The following is a 23,537-nucleotide window of genomic DNA, read 5'->3' as shown; positions in this document are numbered from 1 at the left end:
CTTTCGAGAGATCCAAGCCTAGTAGTCTCTTAGAAGAAATGTACAAGGCCTTTTCAGTGTTTTGGAGGAAGTCGGGATCGATTCACTAACCCTATAAGTTACGGAACCTTGCTGCTATGATAGTCAATCATGTATTGTATCCTAAAACCCGGCTAAACTATGCACTGAGATCTTTTACAACCCTAATCATGACACCTCTCGAATCCAAGGGCGGCATACCCACAAAGAAATCATGAGCAATCTCCACATCCCTTTTCGTCGTGCCAACCAACTCAAGATCAAACCTCGAGAATATAGTCGCAACAGTGAGATACAGCTCAGCATAAGCGAGGTTCATACCGATGCACTGACGACTTCCTCTACAGAAAGGCACAAAGTGGCGGCTGAGACCGGCTTTACCATGAATCCAGCGCTCTGGGTCAAATTTGAAAGGGTCTGGATAATGTTCCTCGTTTGTGTCAATGAGATACGAGGATGAACTCATGCGAGTCTGGAAGGGTTAGGATCTGGCGAGGAAGAGATGGATGGAGACCTACTCCTCGAGGCAGCTTATATCCAGCGTACACAAGATCTTCTGTTGGTGCATAACGAGGTAGCCGTCCAGGAACGCCGAATGAGAGTCTGATACCTTCTTGTATAACTCCAGTCTTGTTATCATTAGTAAAAGTCACGCCGTGTATATGGTCAACTCACTAGGTATGGGAGAGACTCAAGTTTGGCAACAGTGACCGGTGAATCCCCATCTCCCATTACTGTTTGAAGTTCCTTCCTCAGTGTTGCCAGCATGTGCGGGTCTTCAGTCAGATGGAAGCTCAAAGTCGTTAGCGCAGCAGCCGTCGTCTCAGTGCCGGCACCCAGAAAGATAGCTGCCTCAGATTTAAACCTCTCAAGAGTCTTATCCGCTTGAGGAAGTTGCTTGCTATCTCTCATCTCATGAAAGACAGTTCTGATACCATCTTTCTTCTCTTTGGCCAGGACATCCGAGATCTGTCCAGAGATTTTCTTGTCATAGTCAGCCAGTGGCTGTAGCTTTGGATCAAGCTTGGCAAGGTAGCTGATGGGAATCTTTTGAATGATGTCAAACAACCATGGAAACATGCGTCCAATGGGATGAGCTTGAGGCATCTCATGAAAAAAGTCCAACAGCTCTTTACCGAACTGGTCTTGCTTCATGTTATCCATGCTCTCGCCAAAGCAATACTGTGCGATGACATCCATAGTGAGACCGCTGTAAAGAGCTTTGAGATTCACAACCTCTCCGCTCTCTCTCAGTGAGCTTATTCTACCAGCGAGTTGGTGAATGGTTTGTAGGATCTGCGGCTCAAGAGCACGAATAGACTGCTTAGAGAACGATCCAGACAGTGCAGCCCGCCGAACTCGATGTGTTTCCGCAGCGTAACTGTCAAACATGCTTTCATCATGGGTAGACATGAAGCGAACTTTGTTGCGAGGATGATGAGGACCACTGGCATAGATTTCATCGTAGAAGCCATCATCGTTGATGTGGACCTCGTAAGGGTTTATTCTCACAACGGGACCATACTGGCGATGAAGGTCTTGGATCTTCCAAAGGAATTTGCCTCGTTTGATAACATCATAGTAAAACTCATAGAAGAACGTGAGAGCTGCTAACTTGGGTCCTGGTATCTTTGCTAGAGGCGACAGATACAAGCGGTAGATGATGGTGTAGGTGATGCGCAGTGCAATGAGAGATACTGCCACTGCCAACATCGTTCTTGTATTCAACTGCAAACTTTCCATGGTCGCCTTGGTACCGAATGTTGAAATCACTGACTGTAGGAATGAGACAGTATGCCTACTACCCAACCTACCCAGCATGACAGCATATACGAAAGCTGTCTAACCAACCCACCTTCACAAAACTAGTTCTGATGTAAAGATGCCGTTTTCCCGCCCATCCTTCGGCATGTGAATTCTCACCACTAGCACGGAGAAAACACTCCGGTTGACGTGAGCGGCAAAATACAGTGATGAATCCGGCATAGTAAGATTTGGTGCGTCAGCCATCAGCCCATTTCCCCTCCATTTTCCGTTACCGTGCTTGAATCCTTCGGTACCCCACGGAAAACCCCTGGCTCAGCTTATTCTTCAGGCTAATGAGCCGTAGATCCGGGCTTTAGTATAATCAGCGCGGCAAATACTCGTATGCAGTGTCGGCCGCCGTATCAGACAACGATACGGGCCGTTCCGCACACTAGCTTTGGAGGCGTTTTACGGATTAGAGGTAAACAGTTAAAAGAGGGTGGTAATTGATGCATTTGAGAGTAGCAATATTGAAAATTGAACTCCACAACAGAAGCAACAAGTGAATATTTGCACAAATCAAGAATGGCTACTGAAGCAGTCAACCAACCTCCCCAGACGGGTACTGATTCCAATGTTGCCAATGGCACTGGAATGGATGCCCTGATGGAGGATGCTAAGAAGCGTGGCTTGCAGGAAGAGATTTCTCGTCTGACTGATAACCATTTGGTGTACACGGATGCTGCTGGCGGCAAGCTTTCGTATGCACCAGTTGATTGGAAGAAGCCAGGCTTGAGGATTCTGGACTCTGCTACTGCAGATGGTATGTATACGTTCTAAGACATGGAGCACCGGTGGTGATAACAATGATTCAGGTATCTGGCTGCAGGATCTTCGCAAGCAAGCTGGTCCTGTTGCCGACAAGCAGACGTACATTGGCACTGATCTGGTCGAAGACTTGTTCCCCAAGCCCAGACCTCACAGGATTGAGTTCAAGAAACAATCCATTACAGAGCCGTGGCCCACTGAGTGGAAAGAATCCTTCGATCTCGTCCACCAGCGCCAAGTCCTCGGCTTCTGCGGCAACTTCTCCCTCGAGCAAGCCGTCGCTAACCTCTGCGCCCTCGCCAAACCCGGCGGTTGGGTCGAGCTTGTAGAACTCGACTGCGACCAGAGTCTCCTGGAGGAAGGAACCGCAGCGCACGAGTTCTTCCGTCTTCTCGAGCAGATCTGGAAGATCAAGAAGATGGGCGGCAACTTTGGGCCCAACCTCAAGGAGTGGATGGAGAATGCGGGGCTAGAGGATGTCCAAGTCGATGTTTTGCAGTGCAAGGTTGGCGCGAAGGCTAAACCTGAGTTGAAGCAGGCTAGTATCAACGGTGCAGCTGGTGCGGGGCCGATGATTGTGGCTATGGCGCGCAGTAAGTTTTCCTCGGACCTTTTATCATTGATTGGTGCTGATTTTTGATGATAGCTCTTCCGGAGTTGGAGGGGTTCACTACTGAGCAGCTTGATACTCTTGACACTAGAGTTCGAAAGGAGCTTGCGGAGAAGGGGGCTGAGTTTCAGAGCTTTGCTGTCAGGGGTCGTGTTCCTGCCGGAGGCTTGAAGCCTAAGAAATAGATTCTAGAACTTCCGTATGATGGTACTCGGTAGGAAGGATAAAGATAGTTAAAACTAGAATCTATCCCAGCCAATATTAGGAATTACTATCTATCTACTTTCTGGCTACCTTGGACTGTCCCCAAATCATGCAGAAGATTGACTTTGCACATGGGATCACAATGATCAGTAAAGATTTACCTCAGCTACAAGTATTCGACTGAACATTAACAGCCAATCAGAGATTAGTCGACCCGAGTACATGCATGGAAGATAACTGCCCTTGACCTGTTTATTACCTATCAAATTGTAACGCTTACAGCCTTGTGGAGTTCGAAGGATCTGCGTGATAAAGTGTGAGGACCCGCCTCGGAAGACGCCGGGTAACAACTATTGGTCAATATGCGAGTGAGATGATTATTGGCTTCTGTACAAGGTAACTCGTAAGAGCAGTTGCTGCAACTCACTCATATTGGGAGGATTTTCTCTGCATGTCAGAGGAGCTTTGGTAGTGGATAATGCTGAGATGTCCCCCACTTGTCATCATCATCCCCCATTGCAACGTCGCTAAAGTTTAAATGTCACTTACCTGCCGTATCGAGATCGACATTCCATTTACCCCAAGATTCTTCAATGACACTGATTAGGAATTGTTGGGGAAACGTGCACGAATGTCACTACGTTTGGGGCGTCGGTACTGTGTAGATAAGCAACCTTGTGGGGTATACCTCTGCCAGGACAACTAGCCAGCATACAAACATACAACTGACTGTTAACCAGTTTAACGCAGTGATTATATGACATGTTTCCGCGTATCATATTAGACTCAGTAATGTTACTCCAAGAGGATCAAGAACCATGGCCTTTGCACCTCTTGGAGCTTCTCCAAGACGGAATCCCGCATTGACCTACGCAACTAGGCGTAAGCGCCCAGAATACCAAGCTTTTTAGCCCTATAAGCCGTCGTGCCACGCCCACACAGACATATCCAGTTCTCACTAATGCACTTACGGCGAGCTGGCCACTCGGGATCGATGGCGTTATGTGCCATTGATCCTTCGCCCCACTGCCGACGGCAATTCTTTTAAAGTCCGTAGGACACGACGAATAGGATACCGCAACCAGATACTGATAGGGTCGTTAAAGCTGGCTCAGCCTGAGATTACGAGGGAACATGATCTGATTAGACTTCCGCGGAATCTGCATCTAGGCGGAGAACTTTATCCGGAGGATCTTACATGCAGCAACACCCTTGACATATTCGTCATGACTTTTCCTTTGACAGGATTGCACACAATGTGAAGCTCTAAATCCACCAATGTAAAGATGTCGCATTGACATTGAGATGCCGAGTGTCAAGGGGGAGGTGCTACCCAATATGGCTAGGATTAAATTATTTGATCGTCGCGTATCACAACGTGTCGAATATGGCTGACTGCAGTGGAACTCGAACGTTATTTGCATTGTTTACAGAGGGAAATAGATATTGTTTCTGATTACGGTTCGCGGCTGCCGAGAAGGGACAATTACTAAGGTAAATGCTGTACTTGCATGACAACATTGACGCCCTGGGCGTATCTTTCCCATAGTTCGTGACACAATCCTATTGCCGTGGACATAGGCTCCTATACATATGAACCGTCATCAATGGCTCCCTTTCAAAGATAGAGGTGCCTCCTGTCATCCAGACAACACCCACTCACGGCTAAACCAAGCCAAACGATCTATAACCAAAACCCTTTAGCTCCCTCTTCAAATGGATCCAGGCCCAGCATACAAACGGCGCCGTCCCGCTGTAGCCTGCACCGAATGCCGTAGACGGAAGATTCGCTGCGACCGTCACTCTCCCTGCGGACCCTGTAGCAAATCAATGCCGAGCCTGCGATGCGTGTACAACAACCAGCCAACAGGTCGTATTCCCGATAGTTATCTGGATCCCGGGATGCAGCAGCAGCACGACTCGTTGGCTCTGAACAGTCACGCGCATAGAGAGCCTTATGAGCAGTCGATCTTTGGACAGCAGCCTTTTGATGAGGTGTCGGAGATGGATCTTTTTAATATGGATGTTGCGCCAATGACTGATGTGTCTCTGGGATTTGTTGACCTGGATTTCTTTGGGATGAGTGATGTTTCTCATTCAAAATCAGCTTCTATTGATTCGACAAACTCGCTTCTTCAAGGATTATCCAGATCACCATCGTGGACAACTTCGAGTCTTCCTTCAACAATGGCCAGCAGTATCACAAATTCACTACAGAACTTACCTCTCACGCAGTCAAAGAGTTCGGGTAGGTCTTCAGCAGCCCAGACTCGAGAACGAGAATACTTTGGTGCCGAAGACCAAGAGAACCATTGGTATGAGCCCTTTTCCAAGTGCGACAAGTTGAGATTTCTCGTGGATAATCTTTCCGGAGACGATCTCCATCTTTCGCCTGAGCAAGGTGCTCTTCGGCCACTTTTTGAGACCTATAAGAGACTCCATCGCGATGTTCGAAAAGGTCACGAAGGAAGACTCTCCAGCGAGAATTCTTTATCAATTCAAGGTGGCGCCCGCGGAATGCTTCCAGCCAGAAGAACTTGCGACTCACTGGTTGATGCGTATATCAAGACCTTTGAGTCTGTACTACGCATAATTCACGTGCCGTCTTTCTTGAGAGAATATGAGCATTTCTAGGAAGACTCTGCTTCAAAGGTCTCGACCGCTGACGAAACATTCGCCTGCAAGCTCCTTCTCGTGGCAGCACTTGGGTCGATCACCTTCAACCCAACGGAGTCACAACAAGATCAGGCCACCTCATCCCGGGAACTCTCAATCAACTGGATCTCCTACGTCAAAGACTGGCTCGCCCGTAAGAGCATGAAAGGCATGCGAGGAGATCTAAGTATGGCACAGATCGCCTGTCTCTTAGCCCTGACACGTCACACGCACCACCAGGATTCCGCCCCCATGGGCGTAGCATGGCTTTCCGAGGGACACGGCCTAACTCACATGGCCGTTCAAATGGGTTTGCATCGGGAACCAAGAGTCCGGTCACCGAATATGTCCGTTAAAGAAGCCGAGATACGGAGACGGCTGTGGGCTACGATGTTGGAGTTGTCGTTACAGGTTTCTGTCGATCAAGGCCTTCCGGCTCCTATTGCGCCGGAGAGCTATGATTGCGAGGTGCCGAGTAGTATTGCGGATGATGATCTGGTTCTGGGGGTTGAGCCACAGAGTGTGACGCAGTCATCAGTTCTCATGCTCCTTGCACAAACCCAGAGATTGCGTCTACGGATCCTCCAACTCGTTAACGCACCCGGGTCGTCAAAAACGTATCAGGAATGCCACATTCTTGCATCAGAGCTCAACACAGCTTGTTCCGCGGGTGAATCCAAGCTAGATTCGCAGCTCAGCGACTTTCAGAGTGGTTTCTTGACTAGCTTTGCCAAGCCGTTTGTGCTAGCGCTTCATGAAGCCTTTGCTGAGGAGGCATATTCGAAACCGGAATACTACTATTCACGAAGAATGCGTATGGAGATCTCAGCCCAACTACTGTCATGCACCGCAAGCCCAGGTCCGTACTCAGCACTACTTACCAACGCGTCAGGACAGTTTTCTGTAATGCAGAGACAGGCCACAATGTCTCTATGTCTCGATCTAATTGGAGACTTTGAGGAAGACTCATTTCCCAACTTAGATAGTGCTTCTCGAGTAAAACTTGGAGATATCCTGTCTAACGCAATTACTTTGTTCAAAAGGCGCGTCGAGGTGTCACGTGGCTCGGAGTCAACAGAGGAGTTTGTCTTATTCTCATGCGCATCATCCTACATTGAGAGTCTACAGAGAAAGGGGGACAGTGAAAAGGTGGACGCGAGAGTTAACGAGACTGCGAAGGCTGTGCTGAAGGTTTGCTCGGATATAATGGGAAAGCGGAGGCGAAGGGAGTCACTTGCAGAGTCAGATATTTGGATGGGCTGAGGATCATTGAACACCTCAGGGTCGTTGCCTGTTGCCTGTTGCCTGATGCCTGATTGATTATTATTATCATTATCACGTTAACTTTTCTATTTGATCATGTATATAAAACTGGTTTGATTCTCGAGGAAGATAGCCATTCTTGCGAGTTGTTTTGCTCTAGTATGAGACCCAAGATAGCATACTTTCTGCACTGGTAGCTTCAAGCAACACCGAGTTCTCTCGTATGATGCATAATGATAACGTTCCTCGGATAGACACTCTAAACCCGAAAATGCGAGATTATTTGATGGAAGTGGGGTGATGTATGCACGGAAAATTCCACGGGAAATCCTTCGGGGAATCTCCTCCTATGCCGTCTCACCCTTGCTGCACAGTGTGATGTTGTACTCTGCCGTAGCGGAAACACACTGTACATGGCTTTTGCTCCGATGCCCCTTGACGGCTAAGATGTAACGGCTAATCATGAGGTTTCTTTCAGTGCTGCAGGTCCTGTAGCCCATCGTTTTGAGCTTATGACAGCCATCCATATACACCACCAGCTTCCGATCATAGATCGGTTCAAAACCCTTTGTGAAGTAATTCAAGCAAAACAGGGCATTATTAGATACAACACACGAAACAATGGCACTGCATCAGTTAGTCCTCCAACAAATCTCAACTCGAAATCTCCCTGTTCTTGCGATTGGGGCTGCTTTTCTCATATTTATCTTTCGGAAGCTATTCACAAGCAACGTTAAGTCTGAAGCAAAAGGCTGGAAACCGATAACTCGCTACTGGCAATGGGACCCCATATGGGGTCTTGATCTAGTAGCGAGTCAAATCCATGCCTTACGATCAAACCAGTTCTTGGCATGGCTTGCAAAGCTTCATGCCAGCATGCCTCACACCAAGACCTTCAGTATCAATATGTTTGGTGTCAAGTGGATCTACACTTATGATCCTGAAGTTTTGAAGGCTGTCTATGCTACTCACTTCAAGGAGTTTGGTGTTACACCGATTGGTAATCTTCGAAGAGGACTGACTCCTTTCGCTGATAAGGGCGCTATCACTACTGATGGTGAAGATTGGAAGCACAGTCGCTTTCTTATCCAGCCTTTCTTCGATCGTCAGGTGTACACAAGCACAGACAGAGTGGCTCGACATACGAACCAGTTCATCAAGCTACTACCTGAAAACGGGGAAACTGTCGATCTCCAACCACTTCTCCAACGATGGGTCAGTTACAGTCGTCATGCTCAGTTTATCCCACGTTAACCCCTTTACCCAGTTCCTGGATATCGCCACGGAGTTCATCTTTGGCGAATCCACTGAGGCGCTCGTATATCCCGAACGCGCCAAGATTGCCAACACAATGCTTGACGTGCTTGACGGTGGTCGTCTCCGCGCTCAGCTTAACAGGCTCATGTTTCTTCGTGATTGGACTCCCTGGCTGAAGTCAGTCGAAGAGATCCATGCCTTCGTTACTCCTCCCATTCAAGACACCATCAAGGAGAAGCATGAGCGTGAAAAGAAGATCAAAGACGGCGTAAGTGACTTGGAGCCCGAACGAACTGATCTTCTCTGGACAATGGTGCAGAATCTGGAAGATGTTGAGGAGCTGCGATCGCAGATCTGCTTGATTCTCGTGGCCAACATTGACACTACCTCTGTGTTTATCAGCAACTGCGTTTGGTGGCTTGCTCGCTATCCTGATGTTTGGGATAAGATTCGGCAGGAAGTCCACGAACTACGTGATATTCCCATGAACTTTTCAGTTCTGCGAAACATGAAGTATCTGAACTGCGTCATGAATGAGAGTAAGTGTATCACCTAGCATCCCGCATATTCTCTAGCTAACTAAAAAGCTCATCGCATGATCCCCAACAACGTGTCTCAACTCCGCGGTGCTTTTGAGGATGTCGTGATACCAGTTGGCGGTGGTCCAGATGGCAAATCACCAACGCTTATCCGCAAGGGCGATCTTGTTCTCATCAACAAGACTGTCATGTATCGTGATTCTGAGGCTTGGGGTGACGACTCCAACGAGTTCAAGCCAGAGAGGTTTGACGGGTATCGAGGCTCATGGGGCTTCCTGCCTTTTGGTGGCGGACCAAGACGATGCCCGGCTCAGATGATGGTTCAGACTGAGGCGGCGTATATCCTTGCTCATCTTGCGAAGACCTTCAAGCGCATCGAGCCTCGCGACCCAGAGCCGTACGTTCCTGTTATGAGGATTGGGCCGTCGAATAAGACTGGTGTTAAGGTGGCTTTATACCGATGATTCGGTGTTATTCGGTGTAATCTGCATGCTTGCTGGGTTAAATGGCATTTTAATGCTTCTACGGTTTACAGATCGTATCTAAGACGGTATGAAATATCTTTGTCAATGGCACTGCACAACACGTTTTCAACTCACGCCTGTGGATATCACCTATAGTTATATATGACATTGGATCAATAGAAATATGCTGTTCTAAGATCGCCCGTGTTCTATAAGAGACCTGTCTCGCACTTCCAAGCTGTTTTTTGTTTCTGGATAAATCACTACCAATTTGATCTGCATCTTCCCCATTAAAGCTGAAGGAGAATTTCATCGACGATCCTTCCCAGAAGTTTCTATACAGAGATGAAGTTGCAACAAAAGACTTGAAGTGGACGGATTGGGATCTGATTGGGTACGGAGAATAGCGGGATATTACGTGCTGTTCCGGACTTTGCTTAGACATGCGAAGGGGCACGGATTCTCACACGGATCTGCAGTCAACAAGTTGGAACTGTTTTCAATGCTGCAGGGAGTGCCAATTGTGAATATACAGTATCTGAGCTTTCTTAAAAGTGTACTTCTTTTGATCTCCGTTCATATCAACACTGGTTCGTTACTCAGCTTCCAGTTCGACACCAATTGCGTGTCGGTCTTGACAATACTTTCATCATGGAACTAGCTATCGCGCAACCAATCACGCTGAAATGCGGGCTCACTTTGCCTAATCGGCTCACTAAAGCAGCCATGGCTGAAAGATTGGCTGACAAAGAAGGCCTTCCAGGTGGCACGCAATGTCTTGCCACATACAGCGAATGGGCTAAAGGAGGCTGGGGATTAATCATTAGTGGTAAGACTTACTCGACGCACCAAAATGGCAGTACAGGCTAAATAACTTGTAAGGCAACGTGCACATAGATCCCGCTCATCCCGGTGCACCGGGTGACTTCACAGTGAACCGGGATCTCCCCAGAGAAAAGACTCTTGCTGCTTGGAAGTCTTGGGTCAGTGCCTGTTCACTCAACGGGACGAAAGCCATAGTCCAGATCAACCATCCTGGACGGCAAGCACCATTTGTCAAGAGCCTAGCCCCGAGTCCAATTCCTCTAGATCTCGGCAGGGGTCTATTCCCATGGCTTATCAGATCATTGGTATATGGAACGCCAAAGGAGATGACTCAATCTGACATAGATGACGTGGTAACGAGATTCGCTGAAGCAGCACAGCTATCGGTAGAAGCCGGGTTCGCTGGAGTAGAGATTCATGCTGCACATGGGTACTTACTGGCACAATTCTCATCGCCCCTGTCGAATAAACGAACAGATGCGTATGGTGGATCTCCATTAGCGAGAGCTAAGATCGTTATTGACGTTGTCAAAGCTGTCAGAAAGGCTGTGCCAGCTGGGACATGTGTTGGCATTAAAGTCAACTCAACGGATCATACAGACCTGGGCGACTTCATCACCCAGCTCAAGGCCATTGTTAATGCGGGAGTTGACTTTGTGGAGGTCAGTGGAGGATCCATCGAGGATCCAATGTTCAGCACTGGCCTGCACACGACAGTGAAGGCAAGCACCAAGGCTCGAGAAGCCTTCTTTATCGACTTCGCAAACGCCATCAGGTCTAAGCTCCCAGATGTCCCCATAATGCTGACTGGTGGCTTTCGGACACGCCAAGGTATGGAAGCTGCTGTCAAGGGAGGCAGTTGTGATCTTGTCGGTTTAGCTCGACCCTCCGTCATAGACCCAGCTCTGCCAAAAAAGGTCTTAGACACCAGCATACCAGAACATGGAAGTTTGGCGTATGCTAAGAAAATTGAGGCGTGGAGTTGGGCTAAATACACTGGGATCAAGGCTGTTGGTATGGGGGCTGAAACGGTTTGTCTTCTGTCTCCAACTTTCATGATAGCGCACTAATAACAGGAATAGCTTTGGTATACAAATCAGATTTGCCGTTTAGGAATGAAAGTTTAAGAGTGGTGTCTCAAATGGGAATGATCATGCATCTCCGTAGAAATCTAAAAAAAGAAATCAAGTATTGACTTGCGATAAGAAAAGAACTATGACTAAGACGCTGAATCCACTGAACAGAAAGGGTAATCCGAATAAGTAACCTTTCATCTCAATTCCTTTCGAAAATAGTTCTGCAAGCAACGGGCTTCCAACCATCAACCCCAAAGTGTCGAAAACCCCGATAATGCTGTTCAAGCGTGCAACCTCGCTTTTACCAGCAAGATTAGTTAAGAAACTTCTCAGGAAGGCGAACAGGCCCCAGCCGAGAGAGTTGACTGCTAAACAGACCGATAGCGCCACCAAGTCGGGCGCCATACTCAACCCCAAGAAGCCCAAAGCGAGGAGAGCCGCGCTGATGCATGCAAGAATGCGGTCTGCCTGTAGCGAGCCTATTCGACCATGATAATTTCGACTAATTCTGGGAAGGATAAAAAGACATAGAAAAATAAGAAGGCCAGAGCGGATTAAAATGAAAAGTGTAGCCGCTGAGAGAGATATGTCGTAACGTGCTGAGATGTACTGGAGCAAGATGTCTCTATTCAGAAACAACATGTGAAGACTAAAGGCGGACGCTGCGACCAGAATTCGTGTATCCGACGTCATGAACGAGACTGAGTTCTTGGTGCGTAAAATCAGTCTACTCCAAAAAGCAGGTTCTTCCCCAGCATCAGAGTCTGGAGATGGAGAGGGTTGAGGCTCCAAGGAGCCAGATTCACTGTTATTGAGAGTCTCTGGGATAAGGCAGAGGGTCAATATACTCATCTGTTCAGCACCCAGGCCAAGGACCATTGGTAGCCAAGGGCTCCAGACCATTAGTGCTGCGCTTATGAGCGGACCAAGGAACTGTGTAACGATCATCGCGGCCATCACCTGGAAGAAAACTGATGTTCTGGATTTTCTTGTTAGCTCATCACTTGGTGACACTGAAACAGGACATACCTATCATTTTCTGGGACCACGTCAGATATGATGGTATATATTAACGCTGTGGCAACGGTGACACTGCCACCGAACACGGTGTGCAAGGCCGAAAACCATGACCATCGGAGGGGAATGGCGCCATCAAAGAAGCAAACGAGTTGAACAAAGGCGTATTTCGCAAACAGTGCAGAGGTGAGCAACAGCAAGACCGGTTTTCGACCACGGACATCCGCAACGTGCGCCCAAGGAACAGAGAATACAAGCACTATGTTACAGCATTAGTAAAACTATGACTATTATCTCAAACAGCCCTTTCCGCCACTCAGGATGAATCTGGTAAAGAACTCACTGCCGATGCTGTCAAGAGTAACTTGCCAGCCTTTTAGCATAGCGACCTCGCTCTGTATTACGCCAACCTTGCATAGCCGTTCATCAATCCCTCCGTTCGCGTCGCCTCCGTGTAGCCCATAATCATGATCGTCATAGTAAATTCGGCAGTATATGCGTTCCAAGACCCGAGTCTGTGCCGGCATGATAAGCTCGTATCCGAGATCGAGGAACACGAGGTATAGAAGCAGTAGGAGGATAGTTCGGCGACGAGATTGCGCTATGTGTGCCTCGGGTGTCGCAGATTGCTGAATGGCTGATGAGATTAGAGGTGATGCCTCTGAGGGGGCCATTGCTTATGTTATGTAGGTAGTTGAGGATGTTTGTAGCCTACCTAACTCAAGCGTGTGTTACGGACGGTAAGACAAGCTAACTCTCACGTGATAGTGATGACGTAGCCACTGACGCCTTCCGTAGCTCCAGAATCAAAAGAGAGATCTATGCGAATAATGATCATGTTATGAATTGGCAACCCAGGTCTCATAAGTGACAGCATAACAATCACAGTGTACGGCCTAGCGTGCGGGAGTAAAAACGATCGAGACCATTTGGTGCATCATCACCAAAATTTAGCGCCAGATTTCTGCTGCATGCCCCCAGCGGGCGGGGTAGTTTAGGCGATAAGGCCCTAGGCAGGCGGCCAGCAATCAGTATAGTTAAGTGGGACAGCGAAAAATGCATCCCCAACGAGACACAAAATAAATGATCAGAATGCAGGACAAAGAAGTGATCGTCGTTGTCGGGGCGGGTTGTATTGGGCTCTGCACCGCATGCCTTTGACAGGCACCCCTGCCTAAACGGTACGTCTTTCTCTCTGCGTCAAGAAAAATGAACTGATAATGGAATAGCTCTAGTACACCAATCAGATTAGGCGATTAGGGGCGGTAAACAATTGAGTTGGTGTCAGAGTTTTGCGTCATGTATAGTTACAAGAAGTGCAATTAATCTTGGTACCTCATTCACTCCGAAAATATGGTTAGGATCCAACTTCACATTTGTGCACAAGATCGAGTGCCTATTTACCTCATATATGCACATAACCAATATTTTCCGTTGATCGTATGCGAGAAAACCTACTAGCCGTAAAACTATCCGCCACAATGTGCCTATATCATAACAAAGAAGCAGATCTGCACCTATCATACAAACTCAATCATAATGGAGGACAACAACGCTATCGTTGTCATCGGAGCCGGTTGCATTGGACTTTGCACTGCATACCAATTGTCCAAGTCATTCGAGAACCAGGACCGCAAACCGAAGATCATCGTCGTTGAGGCTGGCGACAGACCATTCGCTGCTGCTTCGTCCGCTTGCACAGGTTGCTTTCACTACCACTTTCCTGGCCCGACGGGCAAGGTACTCGCACCACTTGGACAATACTCTTTCGATCTATGGGCGCAGGAGGCACAGACTGCCGATTTCAGACTTGCTACGGGGTACCGCGCGAACTCCTCCTACGGCATTTGTCAAGGTGACGGCAAGGGCCTCGATAAACTTCCCAACTGGATCAAGACAGAGGCAGGCTGGGATATTGACGATCAGGTTCTGGGGAACAATACAGCTACAGTGTGCGTATTTCCAAGATCCGAATCCAATGTGCTAAAGTTCAGCTGCTGATCGTGTTTGAAAGGAATCCGAAGGGTCTAGGCAAATGGCTAACAGATCAGTGCCTCGCGAGAGACGTCAAAATCATGACAAACTCGGAGGTCCTCGGGGTTCGTTTATCTACCTTGAGTGAGGTACAAGCCATAACTTTGAAGATATCCCGTCAGCAGAATACAAATGTCGGATGCAAGCAGCTACTCCTGGCCTGCGGCCCATGGACACCAACCGTCTGTGAGCGACTGTTCCCCTCCGCACGTCTCCGCCCCCAATTGAATACAGATGCAGGAGACTGGATCATCTGCAAGAATCCTTTACTGACAAATTTTGAGAGTATGGCATTTATTTCATTCGAGCCACTTATTGGAGAAAAGTTCGAATTTGCCGGCCGGAACGACGGTACCATCTGGGTTTGTGGACGAAGGAATTTCAATGCGACGCTGCCTCCACCAGAACAGTCCGATTGGGGATTGACCCTAGGAATGGGTAGTGGGCGAGTCATGAGTCAGCTAATGCAAGGAGAAAAGCCTGACATCGATCTGTCTCCCTTCTCTTTGATGCAGGGCATTACTCTATCTAACCTCTCTCATGATACATAACTGTCATTGAAATTCACTTAAGTCTTTCTACTTAGACTTCACAAGAATGCCTGTCACTTTCCGTTCCTGAATTACATGATGCTTAAATATGCAGTCCATGATTTTTTCTTCTAGCCTATATCTAATATTTCTACGACTCTTTGATTGCCCTTTTCCTCTGCCAATTCTCGTGCCGTCTTGCCTTCGTCATTGACGCATTGCTTTTCTGCACCTCCCTCTAAGAGAAGCCTCACTGTCCTTTCTCTAGCCGAATTCTTTGGTCTCGAGGTTCCACTGGCTGCATGATGCACCGGGGTCCTGCCCCAATAATCCTTGCCTTTGATATCAACTCCTGCATTGAGTAGCACTTCGACAACTGTACTATGAGCTTGTTGTGCAGCGTAATGCAGCGGCGTCATTCCGTAATAGCCCGACTTGTCGTTGGCAGCATTTCCATTGATAAGCATCTGAACAATACGACTCTTTCCGTCCTTTGCTGCGATATGCAAGGCAGCCAAACCACCGACTCGCTGATGGTCCTTATCGACTCCTATGTTCAAGGCATATCCAACAATCCTTTTGTGGCCTGCCAAGACAGCTTCAATTAGGATAGAGTTTGTATCGTTGTCTGTGGTGTGCCTGTCGGCTCCAGCATCGACCAAACGCTTCATAATCTCGATCTTTCCCAGCTTACAGGCAACCATCAAAGGAGTTTCCCCGTTCCTATTTCTGGCCTCCAGATTTGGTTTCATTTTTATCACAGCTTCTATGACAGTGCCTTTACTTCTCTGCACGGCTATATGTAGCGGGGTCTCCTGATTCTGATCTCCGCAATCGATATTCGCATTAAATTCGCTGATCAGTCGATTCATCATGTCAATCTGGCCGCCGAGAGCCGCGAGATGCAGCAAATGATTCCCATGTCCGTCTTTGGCATTCATGTTGGCTCTCAGCTTCTTAGTAAGAGTCGAGAGTGCGTCATCTTTTCCAATAAACGCTGCCAGGTGCAGAGGCGTCTGACCTTCTTGGTCTCAAACTTCAGTGTCTACCCCTTATTCAAAAACATCGACAATACCAGAGCATCCGGATAGCACTGCGTGATGAAGAATTGCCCTGCCGCCACTATCTCTCAGGTTCAGATTCGAATACCTCAGCAGACACTTTAGAACATCCTTGCATCCCTCGAGAGCGGCCCACATAGCTGGTGTCATTCCTGCCGCATCTTTTACATTAACCTCCGCCCCATACGTAACAAAGAACTTAGTAATCAACAGATGGCTACCTTTGGCTGCATAGTGAAGTGGCGTTGACCCATTTCTGGCTCTGGCATCAATATCCGCGCCGTTTCTAGCAAGAAGTATTGCTACTAGAGACCATCTCCCCTGGCAGGCTAGATGGAGTGCTGTATGCCCAAGAAGGTCGCGTGTGTCCGGGTCAAAATCTTTCTCCATCTGATGACGAAGTGATTGTCTGTTATCTTTAGCGGCGTCCCAATGCAGCTTTGTCCATCCAGTTACAGCCTCCATTTCAGCAAGCTCTTCATCCTCGTTAATAAACCTGTATGGGATCGGCCGCCTTCGTTGAGGAAAGGTAGGATCCTGCTGTGCAATCCTGATAAGCCGAGAAGGAAATATGCAAAGACGATCCTGTTTATGGTATATCCTCATCAAGTGGACAAATGTGTTTCTACTTTCTACCTTGTCCAGCTGCAGCTCACTCTCGATCTGTTGCGGTAAGGCATTGATTTCTGCCATAACTTCGTCTTCGAAATGCTTGCGTCGAAGAGCTTCCGGTTTCAGTCGACTTGAGAGTTTGATGTACTCCATGAGCTGACCTAGATGCTCGAGTATCACCGCCATAGATTTATGAACAAACGCTGTGTCGGAAGGGAAAAGGTTTGCTGTCCTGATCAGCCACAGGTAGACTTCTGTCGCCCTCCTCATATCATTTCTTTCTTCATATGGCCTTGCATGTTCTCGAGCTACTTCAATGATGTTGTCGACCCGTGGAAGTTTATTTTCGATGCTGAGAGACCGAATAATCACCGAGTAAGCTTCACTGAGAGTCGCGAGTCCGGTACTTTGAACTTCGGCGGCCATTTTCGATAATGATGCATGGTGTAGAGTAAATGATGTCCAAGAACTAAGGTTTCTGCTGTCATTCGGATTTACTTCTGCCTGGCCTTCAACGGGTTCATTCATCGTTTTTGCCGCCGCACTCAGGAATGAAGACAAAAGACTGAGAGAAAACAGAGCTGCTGGTGGTTGGAACGATTCCACTGCCAAAAGCCCTTTCTCTACGGCCTTGCCCTAGGGAGGATTATTGTCGTCATCGTTTAGTTCGATTCGCTCCAGCTTCACCTTAGGTTTAGTGGCTCTTCCGCAACCAACAACAAGAGACTTTTCCACTACTAAAGAACCTTTGGGGCTTTCTCGAACAATAATTACTTTCCTGAGGTCTTGAGGTATCCACCACCTGATGTCACGCCGTAGCTGCGGTGTGTCTGCGCCTAACAGGTGCACTCCTGGTCCGTTTGTAGTGGCGTCGATTTCTCGGGAGGCATGTCCATCTGTAGCAACGTTCGTCATGGAGAATATCCATAGCGACAAAATCGCTTCCATATCGTGGCGGCTAACTTTCCAATTTCCGTTGACTAGGTCCACGGAGACGTTGATAATTTGAGGCTCTCGTTCGTTGTATATAGCTCGCAACGGCCAGTTGAACTGCGTGAGCTCGGATTTGAAGAATAGCGTATTCATAACCACTTCGATAGCCCTTGATAGAGAATTCGCCTCGGTGAATACTGGACTTCTCCAGCCAGTTAATTTGGCAAAGTGAGACCGCAAAGTCATGATTGTTTGAGCCTCGGAATAGACCTTGCTCATGGGATGCTCATCGCTGCGCTCATTCGCGCTCCCTTCTTGATTATCATGTGCCGCTTCAATAACAACATTCGACCTGAGGTATCCACGACTATTGGTGCCGACGTCGCTAAGTCCATCGCTGTGAGTACCGATATCGCTACTTGTTTCGACGCCGCTCTCCTCTGCATTCTTTCCCTTTTCTTCATTCTCTTCTTCGTCATTGTCTTTATCAATCTTGTCTTCACAGTCCTCCCCGCTGCCGTCTTCACTGCCGTCTTCGCTATCGTGTTCTCTACTGTCTTCACTATTGTTTTCGCTGCCGTCTTCACTGTCGTCTTCGCTGTCCTCATCGTTTGCCTCATCAGTACCATCGACATCGCCCTCTTGGCTTCCATCTTGATGCTCTTCGTTACTTGAATGAGCGTGAACTTCCGTGCTGCCTCTTGCGTCATTCGTGGAGTCAAGCTTTACGTCTTCATTGGCTAAAACGACCCAATTTGTCCAGGGTGGACTGTCGGCTTTAGGTACTTCCCAACGTCTGCCATCCGTGCTAACAATGGTAGATGCAAGCCACTCTAGCTCGAAGTTTTGGACTAGAGACTGGACGCTCGGGGAGGTCGCAAGTCCCCGGCGAATGGCAGCTCGAGCAGCAGTCATCGATATGACTGCTCCCAACTGGACAATAGAAACAGACCAATGCATGTCTCGCAATCCCACGAATTGTATGACGTACCCAGAAATGCTGAGAAATGCCCCGAGTGATGTTTTAGATGATCGTACTGTGTTCTGGGTCGAAGCAGGCGTCGTCTTCTTGCCGGACACCTTTTTAAGTAACTCCAGGATCTGCAATGGCACGTAGCAGACGAGTTGAACAGCTCTATCGACGAACGAGGCCTCGAAATCTTTCTTGATATCATTATCACGGCGTGATGTTATGATCTCCTTTCTATGTGCATCAGAGAGAATTCCGAAAGATCTGAAGACCTGATCTCCGACGGTCGCTTCGCGTTGCACCCAAATTGCGTAGGCCTTATAGCCGGTCCGTGGCTTTCGATGCACCTCTGCAGTTCTTTTCTCAACTACGTCGGCACAGAGCAGTAGTCCGGTTACCAAGAAGATTGTGCCACTCGCTGTGCATGGAAACGCGTAGTTTGATACGGGTTTATTCTCCTCCTTTGGGAATCTCAAGGTATAATAATATGTTGCGAACCCAGCATAGATCAAAACTCCCACTTGGAGGAGGGTGCCTAGTATAGCAGCCATTCGCACTTCGTGCCGCTTTTGAGGATGAACGTTGAGCGATATGTTGGGTGCAGAGGTTGACTCGTTATAGATGATGATGACTTTGTTTGATCTGTTCAATTCCCTGAGTTCGATCTCTTGTAAACCTTCAGGATCAGTAGTGTTCACCAAACTTCAATTGGCCTGGTTTTGGCATGATGAGTACTCACTTCTGCCTGAACTATGCGCACTCGTTCCTTTTTCAGAATCTCCACTTCCCCTACCTTATCTACAAGTTAACTCCCTTCTTCAACATGTCGGCGTATACGTACTCGTAGTCAAGTAACCATCGTGCTCAGCCTCTTTAATGGTTTTGCACTCGAACTCAAACAATCCATTACTGGGAGAGGTATCTTCCCGAGATTCCCGAGATTTGGGCAGCAGAAGAATGAATTCTCTTACTGGAGGCGATCCAAGGCTGCGGACAATCTCAGAGCCATTCCATAGCTCACACACGTCTCGAGAAGTTGAAGACATCAGCTCGACCTCGGCGGCTGCCAGGTTTTCCCTGGCTCTGCCGATAATCGCCTTCAACCACGACGGCCCCCCAACTCTAATAGCACTGACAATGATGGTGAGGATTCCAAGCGGGGCCATCGCGAGAGTAAAGCTATCAGCCCAACCCGTGGCCTGGCTCATGTACTGCATAGTAACTCTTTCTCCGAAGAGGGCAATGAGTCTTGAGCGAAAATTAGTATCATAGGTCTGGCCTGGATTGTTGACTCACGGCGCCAAGTCTGTGAATAGGTTATTGGCGAAGTCATCGCCGAATTCTGTGGCCAAACATCCTGGAATGAACAACAGAGTGATGGCCAGGGACCACGGCAGCGTCTGGCTGGGAATCATGGCAACAGGGAAGCGTTGGCTGGAAGGATCTTATTATCGGTCTCTGTCAAGCACTATCCGTTCCAGGTGGGTTAAGCGTCGTAGGTAATATATCGGTAGATTTGGAAGCGGTTAGTTCTAGCTGAGCTAGAGAATAATGGTCGAGCAAAGTCAGATCATATTCGCGCAATTTGATCGCGCTGAGAAATCAGGCTCTGGGACTTTTGTTTGATGTGCGTTGAGCTTATGGCCAATAACAGGATGTCTTTAAACGCTGCGGCTGATTTGTGTAACATCCATTTCTGCCTTACCTCATATTGAGGCCCTCCACCAACATGCATCGCCAAGACAACAAGTAGCAAGAAAAATGACGATCCGCTCTCGAAACAAGGCCACAGTAACTGTAGAGATCTATTAACTCTTACAGACCCAAATCTATTTGCTCTCTTCAACAACTTTCTTCAGGTCGCGATTCATCCTTACGTATCCCTCCTGTAGTTCGTTCAGCTTTCCTGCCGCAGCAGCTATTGGTGCCAGGATGCCAGAAAAGCGCTCTCCTTGCGTAAATCGTGTCGATCGTCCTTCCTCGACAGCTTCCAGGCAACACCAATGCTCCGTGTCAAATATTATCGGTGTCAAGATACTGCCGTTCCATCGAAGTTCTTTTTCAGGCTGTAATACCGATACTACATTGGTGTACGACTGGGTTTTGTCGATGGTGATGGTCTGTTTGCTTCCAACGGCGAGTTCATTATGCGGAGCTTGTACTTCGATTGATGTGACAAAGGTGTTCCACTTTGGCCAAGACTTTAAGTCCATTAACACTCGCCATACTTGTGATGGAGGCGCTTCAATTGTGATCGATTCCTGGATTTCACGCATTTCGAGAATGTGATGTATTTGAGCAGTGATGAATGACAAATGCGAATTGTATGTTCGGTTGAGTGGAATTTTTTGATGCTGCTAGAACTATTGAGAGCCTACTATTGACATTATATATAATAATTAATTTATTTGCCGTTTTGAAGAAGTTATCCCTTTGTGACGCGGGACGGCGCGTATGAATGACCGACGCGGGCCGGTTCAGCTATGACGTCAACGACTTCGGAGGGTTATTTGTCCGCTCACACAGTCGATATTCCTTGTATTTCCCCGTGAATACGACAATTATTACCCCGATGTAACGATGGCATGGCTTCACTTGAGCTCTCACTTGAAAGAAGCAGTTAACTAATGACAAAATATGTCTTTCATTATCCCAATATATTCACAATTGCTAGAAAGCCCCAGCCCACCATCGTATTTACTCCTCCAGCGACCACCTAAAGTCATCAGTGAAGATGACTGTGGCGTTAGTCCTTTCCGACATGTCAATTTCAAAGCTCTGTGCATAAATCCCATCGACCATGGTTCCAGTGTAGCCTTCGCTCTGAAACCATACGGTGACTTTGTTACCGGGGTTGATAACCTGACTGGCGCCTCTGGGGAGTTGCGAGGAGCCGACGTAGATGGGAGCCCTCTCGTATCCCATCGCTCGGTAGAGAATGGGGGAGGCCCTGTCCGCCTTGTTGTTGAAGCGGAAACCCCCTTGAGGTCCACCACCACCGACACTGCCTGTGAAATCTGGGTTCAAGGTGTAGGTCTGGCCAGGACTGATGGACTCGGGTTCAGTCGACGCCTCAACCCGGGCTGAAGAATTGGTTAGCAATTGACCTTTGAGCTATCATTTCCAGGGTCTGCATACCTCCTTGCATGAAGTTGGATTGACTGGCAGCAATGGCATAGTCATCACTCCACTCGGTTATGATATTAGGCGCAAGGTCTTGGTTGCAATCGTTAGCGTGGGCTCAGATAGAGGAGCAGGCAAGCCTACCTGAGCTTGATGCAATGACATTGGGTTGGTCATTTCCTACTCCGAAACCCAAGCAGAGCCTGTTGCCTTGCTGTGCAAGTTGCTGTAGGGCCCCTTGCCCTGGAACCTTGACTAGCAGAGAATAGTTTGTCATTGTGGCAAAGATTTGTAACTTTGGAAAGAGGGAACTGCAATGAAGAAGTCTTCTATGACCCGAAGAAATGAACAAGGGAAATACAACCGCTTTTTATACCTGAAAGGCAGGTTCATAGAGAGGCGACGAAGTTCCTCATGATCAACAGTGTGGACTGTCAATAGGAGCTCAGCTGGCGACATTTATGTAGTCTACTATAGTTCGCAACACGTCCTTAGAAACATACATAGGCGGGCGTCTGACTATAGGGAGCTTACGGCAGCTATCGAACTTTACCAGCCTATGACTGCAGTCTTTCTGTGCATAGTGAGAGACATGGCGTCCATTGTTCAATAGTTTGCTCAGCCCTTCACACTAGTGTTTGGTCCAGACCAATCTCGGGCAGATAGTACAGCCAGCCACGATGAACCCCGCTCCTCAATTGCGGCTAGGCATTTGCAAATGTCTCTGGTAAAACCAGCGCCGTTAAGGACTACTTACAGACATTCATTGTTTGCCCGCTACCCTATGTACTCCTTAACATGCCCCAAGCTGTAACCCTATCCAGTCGTCTCGTACACATGGCACCTATTGTCTCTGCGCAAATGTGAATTACACTTACTCATCCTGAATATAGCTACACTGATCTGTGGCTTATTCTTTGAAAATCGAAATGTTCAGATTGTTGCTTTGTAATTTTTACTGAGTTTTCTCCGTTCTCGGCCTGCTTGGCCTCAAGGCGCGAATAAAACTAGCCACAATTCGTCCTTTACCTGCCACCGGATCTCGTTCCGCGAAAGCGGAATCTGATGTGACACATTCATGAGGCTCTGATTGGTGGCTGCTTCTTCCCCTCTAGGGAGTTAACTCCACTACTCGTGTTCGCCTATCTTAGTGGGAGTCCGTAATCTCGGTGAATGATATCAAGATCCCGCGGGATCTCGGGGTCTTGTTACCGTTCTTACTATTTTACTTTAAACTGCTATCTTTGAACACTCGATGGCATCAACTCTTTGTTTCCTTTAGTTTCAAGCTCTTTGTTATGGAAAGATGTATCGGGATCCTTATGAGGTCATACCTTTTCGAAACCTACACTGCCGTAGTACCGGGTAGTCTAGTTAAATAGTCCGATAAAGCAACAATTTATGCTTGATGTTCATCTCAGCACAGAAGACATCTAGTAACGCTGAATGTTCTTGTCGTAATGCTCAAGATGCCACTGGCTATCTCAGTATGAGATATAATAAAGACTTTATGCTTACATATCACCTTTCATCGTCATAATCCGGTTTATCCGATGCATCCGCCGTCAGCTGAATACTCTGCCCTTCTCACATCGGCCAACCAGAATACGCGTCCTCGAGCGAACTAAGTAGTTTACAGCGGAATCATGAATTTTTGACAGCCGCTATTTAAGTCGCATAGCAGCCATTCGTCCATGCCCTCCGAGGTTCGGCAAGCAATAGCGCTGCCCGACTTTCGAGTCACTAAGCAGAATTTCCAAGGCCTGTCAACA

General features: G+C 47.9%; 12 protein-coding genes across 12 annotated transcripts; 5 read left to right on the top strand and 7 right to left on the bottom strand.

Annotated features, from left to right (window-relative positions):
• Positions 1-157: 157 nt before the first annotated feature.
• FSUBG_6067 (trichodiene oxygenase) lies at positions 158-1,731 on the bottom strand (the record flags this gene model as incomplete). Its single annotated transcript, XM_036684228.1, has 3 exons — positions 158-490; positions 537-647; positions 694-1,731. The coding sequence occupies 3 exons, from the start codon at positions 1,729-1,731 to the stop codon at positions 158-160; spliced, it is 1,482 nt and encodes a 493-aa protein (XP_036538429.1).
• Positions 1,732-2,349: 618 nt separating this feature from the next.
• On the top strand, positions 2,350-3,387 carry FSUBG_6066 (methyltransferase like; the record flags this gene model as incomplete). Its single annotated transcript, XM_036684227.1, has 3 exons — positions 2,350-2,587; positions 2,640-3,185; positions 3,239-3,387. The coding sequence occupies 3 exons, from the start codon at positions 2,350-2,352 to the stop codon at positions 3,385-3,387; spliced, it is 933 nt and encodes a 310-aa protein (XP_036538428.1).
• A 1,735-nt stretch (positions 3,388-5,122) lies between these two features.
• FSUBG_6065 (uncharacterized protein) lies at positions 5,123-7,324 on the top strand (the record flags this gene model as incomplete). The annotated part of the gene is made up of 2 exons (XM_036684226.1): positions 5,123-5,986; positions 6,041-7,324. The coding sequence occupies 2 exons, from the start codon at positions 5,123-5,125 to the stop codon at positions 7,322-7,324; spliced, it is 2,148 nt and encodes a 715-aa protein (XP_036538427.1).
• Positions 7,325-7,945: 621 nt separating this feature from the next.
• FSUBG_6064 (cytochrome P450 monooxygenase 52A13) lies at positions 7,946-9,584 on the top strand (the record flags this gene model as incomplete). Its single annotated transcript, XM_036684225.1, has 4 exons — positions 7,946-8,539; positions 8,592-8,849; positions 8,901-9,120; positions 9,169-9,584. 4 exons carry the CDS (start codon positions 7,946-7,948, stop codon positions 9,582-9,584), a joined length of 1,488 nt encoding a protein of 495 aa, XP_036538426.1.
• Positions 9,585-10,310: 726 nt separating this feature from the next.
• On the top strand, positions 10,311-11,479 carry FSUBG_6063 (NADH oxidase; the record flags this gene model as incomplete). The annotated part of the gene is made up of 2 exons (XM_036684224.1): positions 10,311-10,413; positions 10,482-11,479. The coding sequence occupies 2 exons, from the start codon at positions 10,311-10,313 to the stop codon at positions 11,477-11,479; spliced, it is 1,101 nt and encodes a 366-aa protein (XP_036538425.1).
• Positions 11,480-12,341: 862 nt separating this feature from the next.
• On the bottom strand, positions 12,342-13,176 carry FSUBG_6062 (major facilitator superfamily transporter; the record flags this gene model as incomplete). The annotated part of the gene is made up of 3 exons (XM_036684223.1): positions 12,342-12,456; positions 12,515-12,761; positions 12,846-13,176. The coding sequence occupies 3 exons, from the start codon at positions 13,174-13,176 to the stop codon at positions 12,342-12,344; spliced, it is 693 nt and encodes a 230-aa protein (XP_036538424.1).
• Positions 13,177-14,041: 865 nt separating this feature from the next.
• On the top strand, positions 14,042-14,503 carry FSUBG_6061 (FAD dependent oxidoreductase; the record flags this gene model as incomplete). The annotated part of the gene is made up of 1 exon (XM_036684222.1): positions 14,042-14,503. One exon carries the CDS (start codon positions 14,042-14,044, stop codon positions 14,501-14,503), a length of 462 nt encoding a protein of 153 aa, XP_036538423.1.
• A 694-nt stretch (positions 14,504-15,197) lies between these two features.
• FSUBG_6060 (ankyrin repeat domain protein) lies at positions 15,198-16,007 on the bottom strand (the record flags this gene model as incomplete). Its single annotated transcript, XM_036684221.1, has 1 exon — positions 15,198-16,007. The coding sequence occupies one exon, from the start codon at positions 16,005-16,007 to the stop codon at positions 15,198-15,200; it is 810 nt and encodes a 269-aa protein (XP_036538422.1).
• A 111-nt stretch (positions 16,008-16,118) lies between these two features.
• FSUBG_6059 (ankyrin repeat) lies at positions 16,119-17,165 on the bottom strand (the record flags this gene model as incomplete). The annotated part of the gene is made up of 1 exon (XM_036684219.1): positions 16,119-17,165. One exon carries the CDS (start codon positions 17,163-17,165, stop codon positions 16,119-16,121), a length of 1,047 nt encoding a protein of 348 aa, XP_036538421.1.
• A 210-nt stretch (positions 17,166-17,375) lies between these two features.
• Positions 17,376-20,057, bottom strand: FSUBG_6058 (ankyrin repeat; the record flags this gene model as incomplete). The annotated part of the gene is made up of 3 exons (XM_036684218.1): positions 17,376-19,318; positions 19,484-19,890; positions 19,939-20,057. 3 exons carry the CDS (start codon positions 20,055-20,057, stop codon positions 17,376-17,378), a joined length of 2,469 nt encoding a protein of 822 aa, XP_036538420.1.
• A 414-nt stretch (positions 20,058-20,471) lies between these two features.
• FSUBG_6057 (polyketide cyclase dehydrase) lies at positions 20,472-20,918 on the bottom strand (the record flags this gene model as incomplete). Its single annotated transcript, XM_036684217.1, has 1 exon — positions 20,472-20,918. The coding sequence occupies one exon, from the start codon at positions 20,916-20,918 to the stop codon at positions 20,472-20,474; it is 447 nt and encodes a 148-aa protein (XP_036538419.1).
• A 421-nt stretch (positions 20,919-21,339) lies between these two features.
• FSUBG_6056 (uncharacterized protein) lies at positions 21,340-22,042 on the bottom strand (the record flags this gene model as incomplete). The annotated part of the gene is made up of 3 exons (XM_036684216.1): positions 21,340-21,725; positions 21,781-21,858; positions 21,910-22,042. The coding sequence occupies 3 exons, from the start codon at positions 22,040-22,042 to the stop codon at positions 21,340-21,342; spliced, it is 597 nt and encodes a 198-aa protein (XP_036538418.1).
• Between the last annotated feature and the right edge of the window lie 1,495 nt (positions 22,043-23,537).

This window comes from Fusarium subglutinans (assembly GCF_013396075.1).
Source record: "Fusarium subglutinans strain NRRL 66333 chromosome Unknown NRRL66333_c0000061, whole genome shotgun sequence".
Lineage (NCBI taxonomy): Eukaryota > Fungi > Ascomycota > Sordariomycetes > Hypocreales > Nectriaceae > Fusarium > Fusarium subglutinans.
Note: the sequence above shows the minus strand (reverse complement) of the source record. Positions and strands in the feature narration are given on the sequence as shown.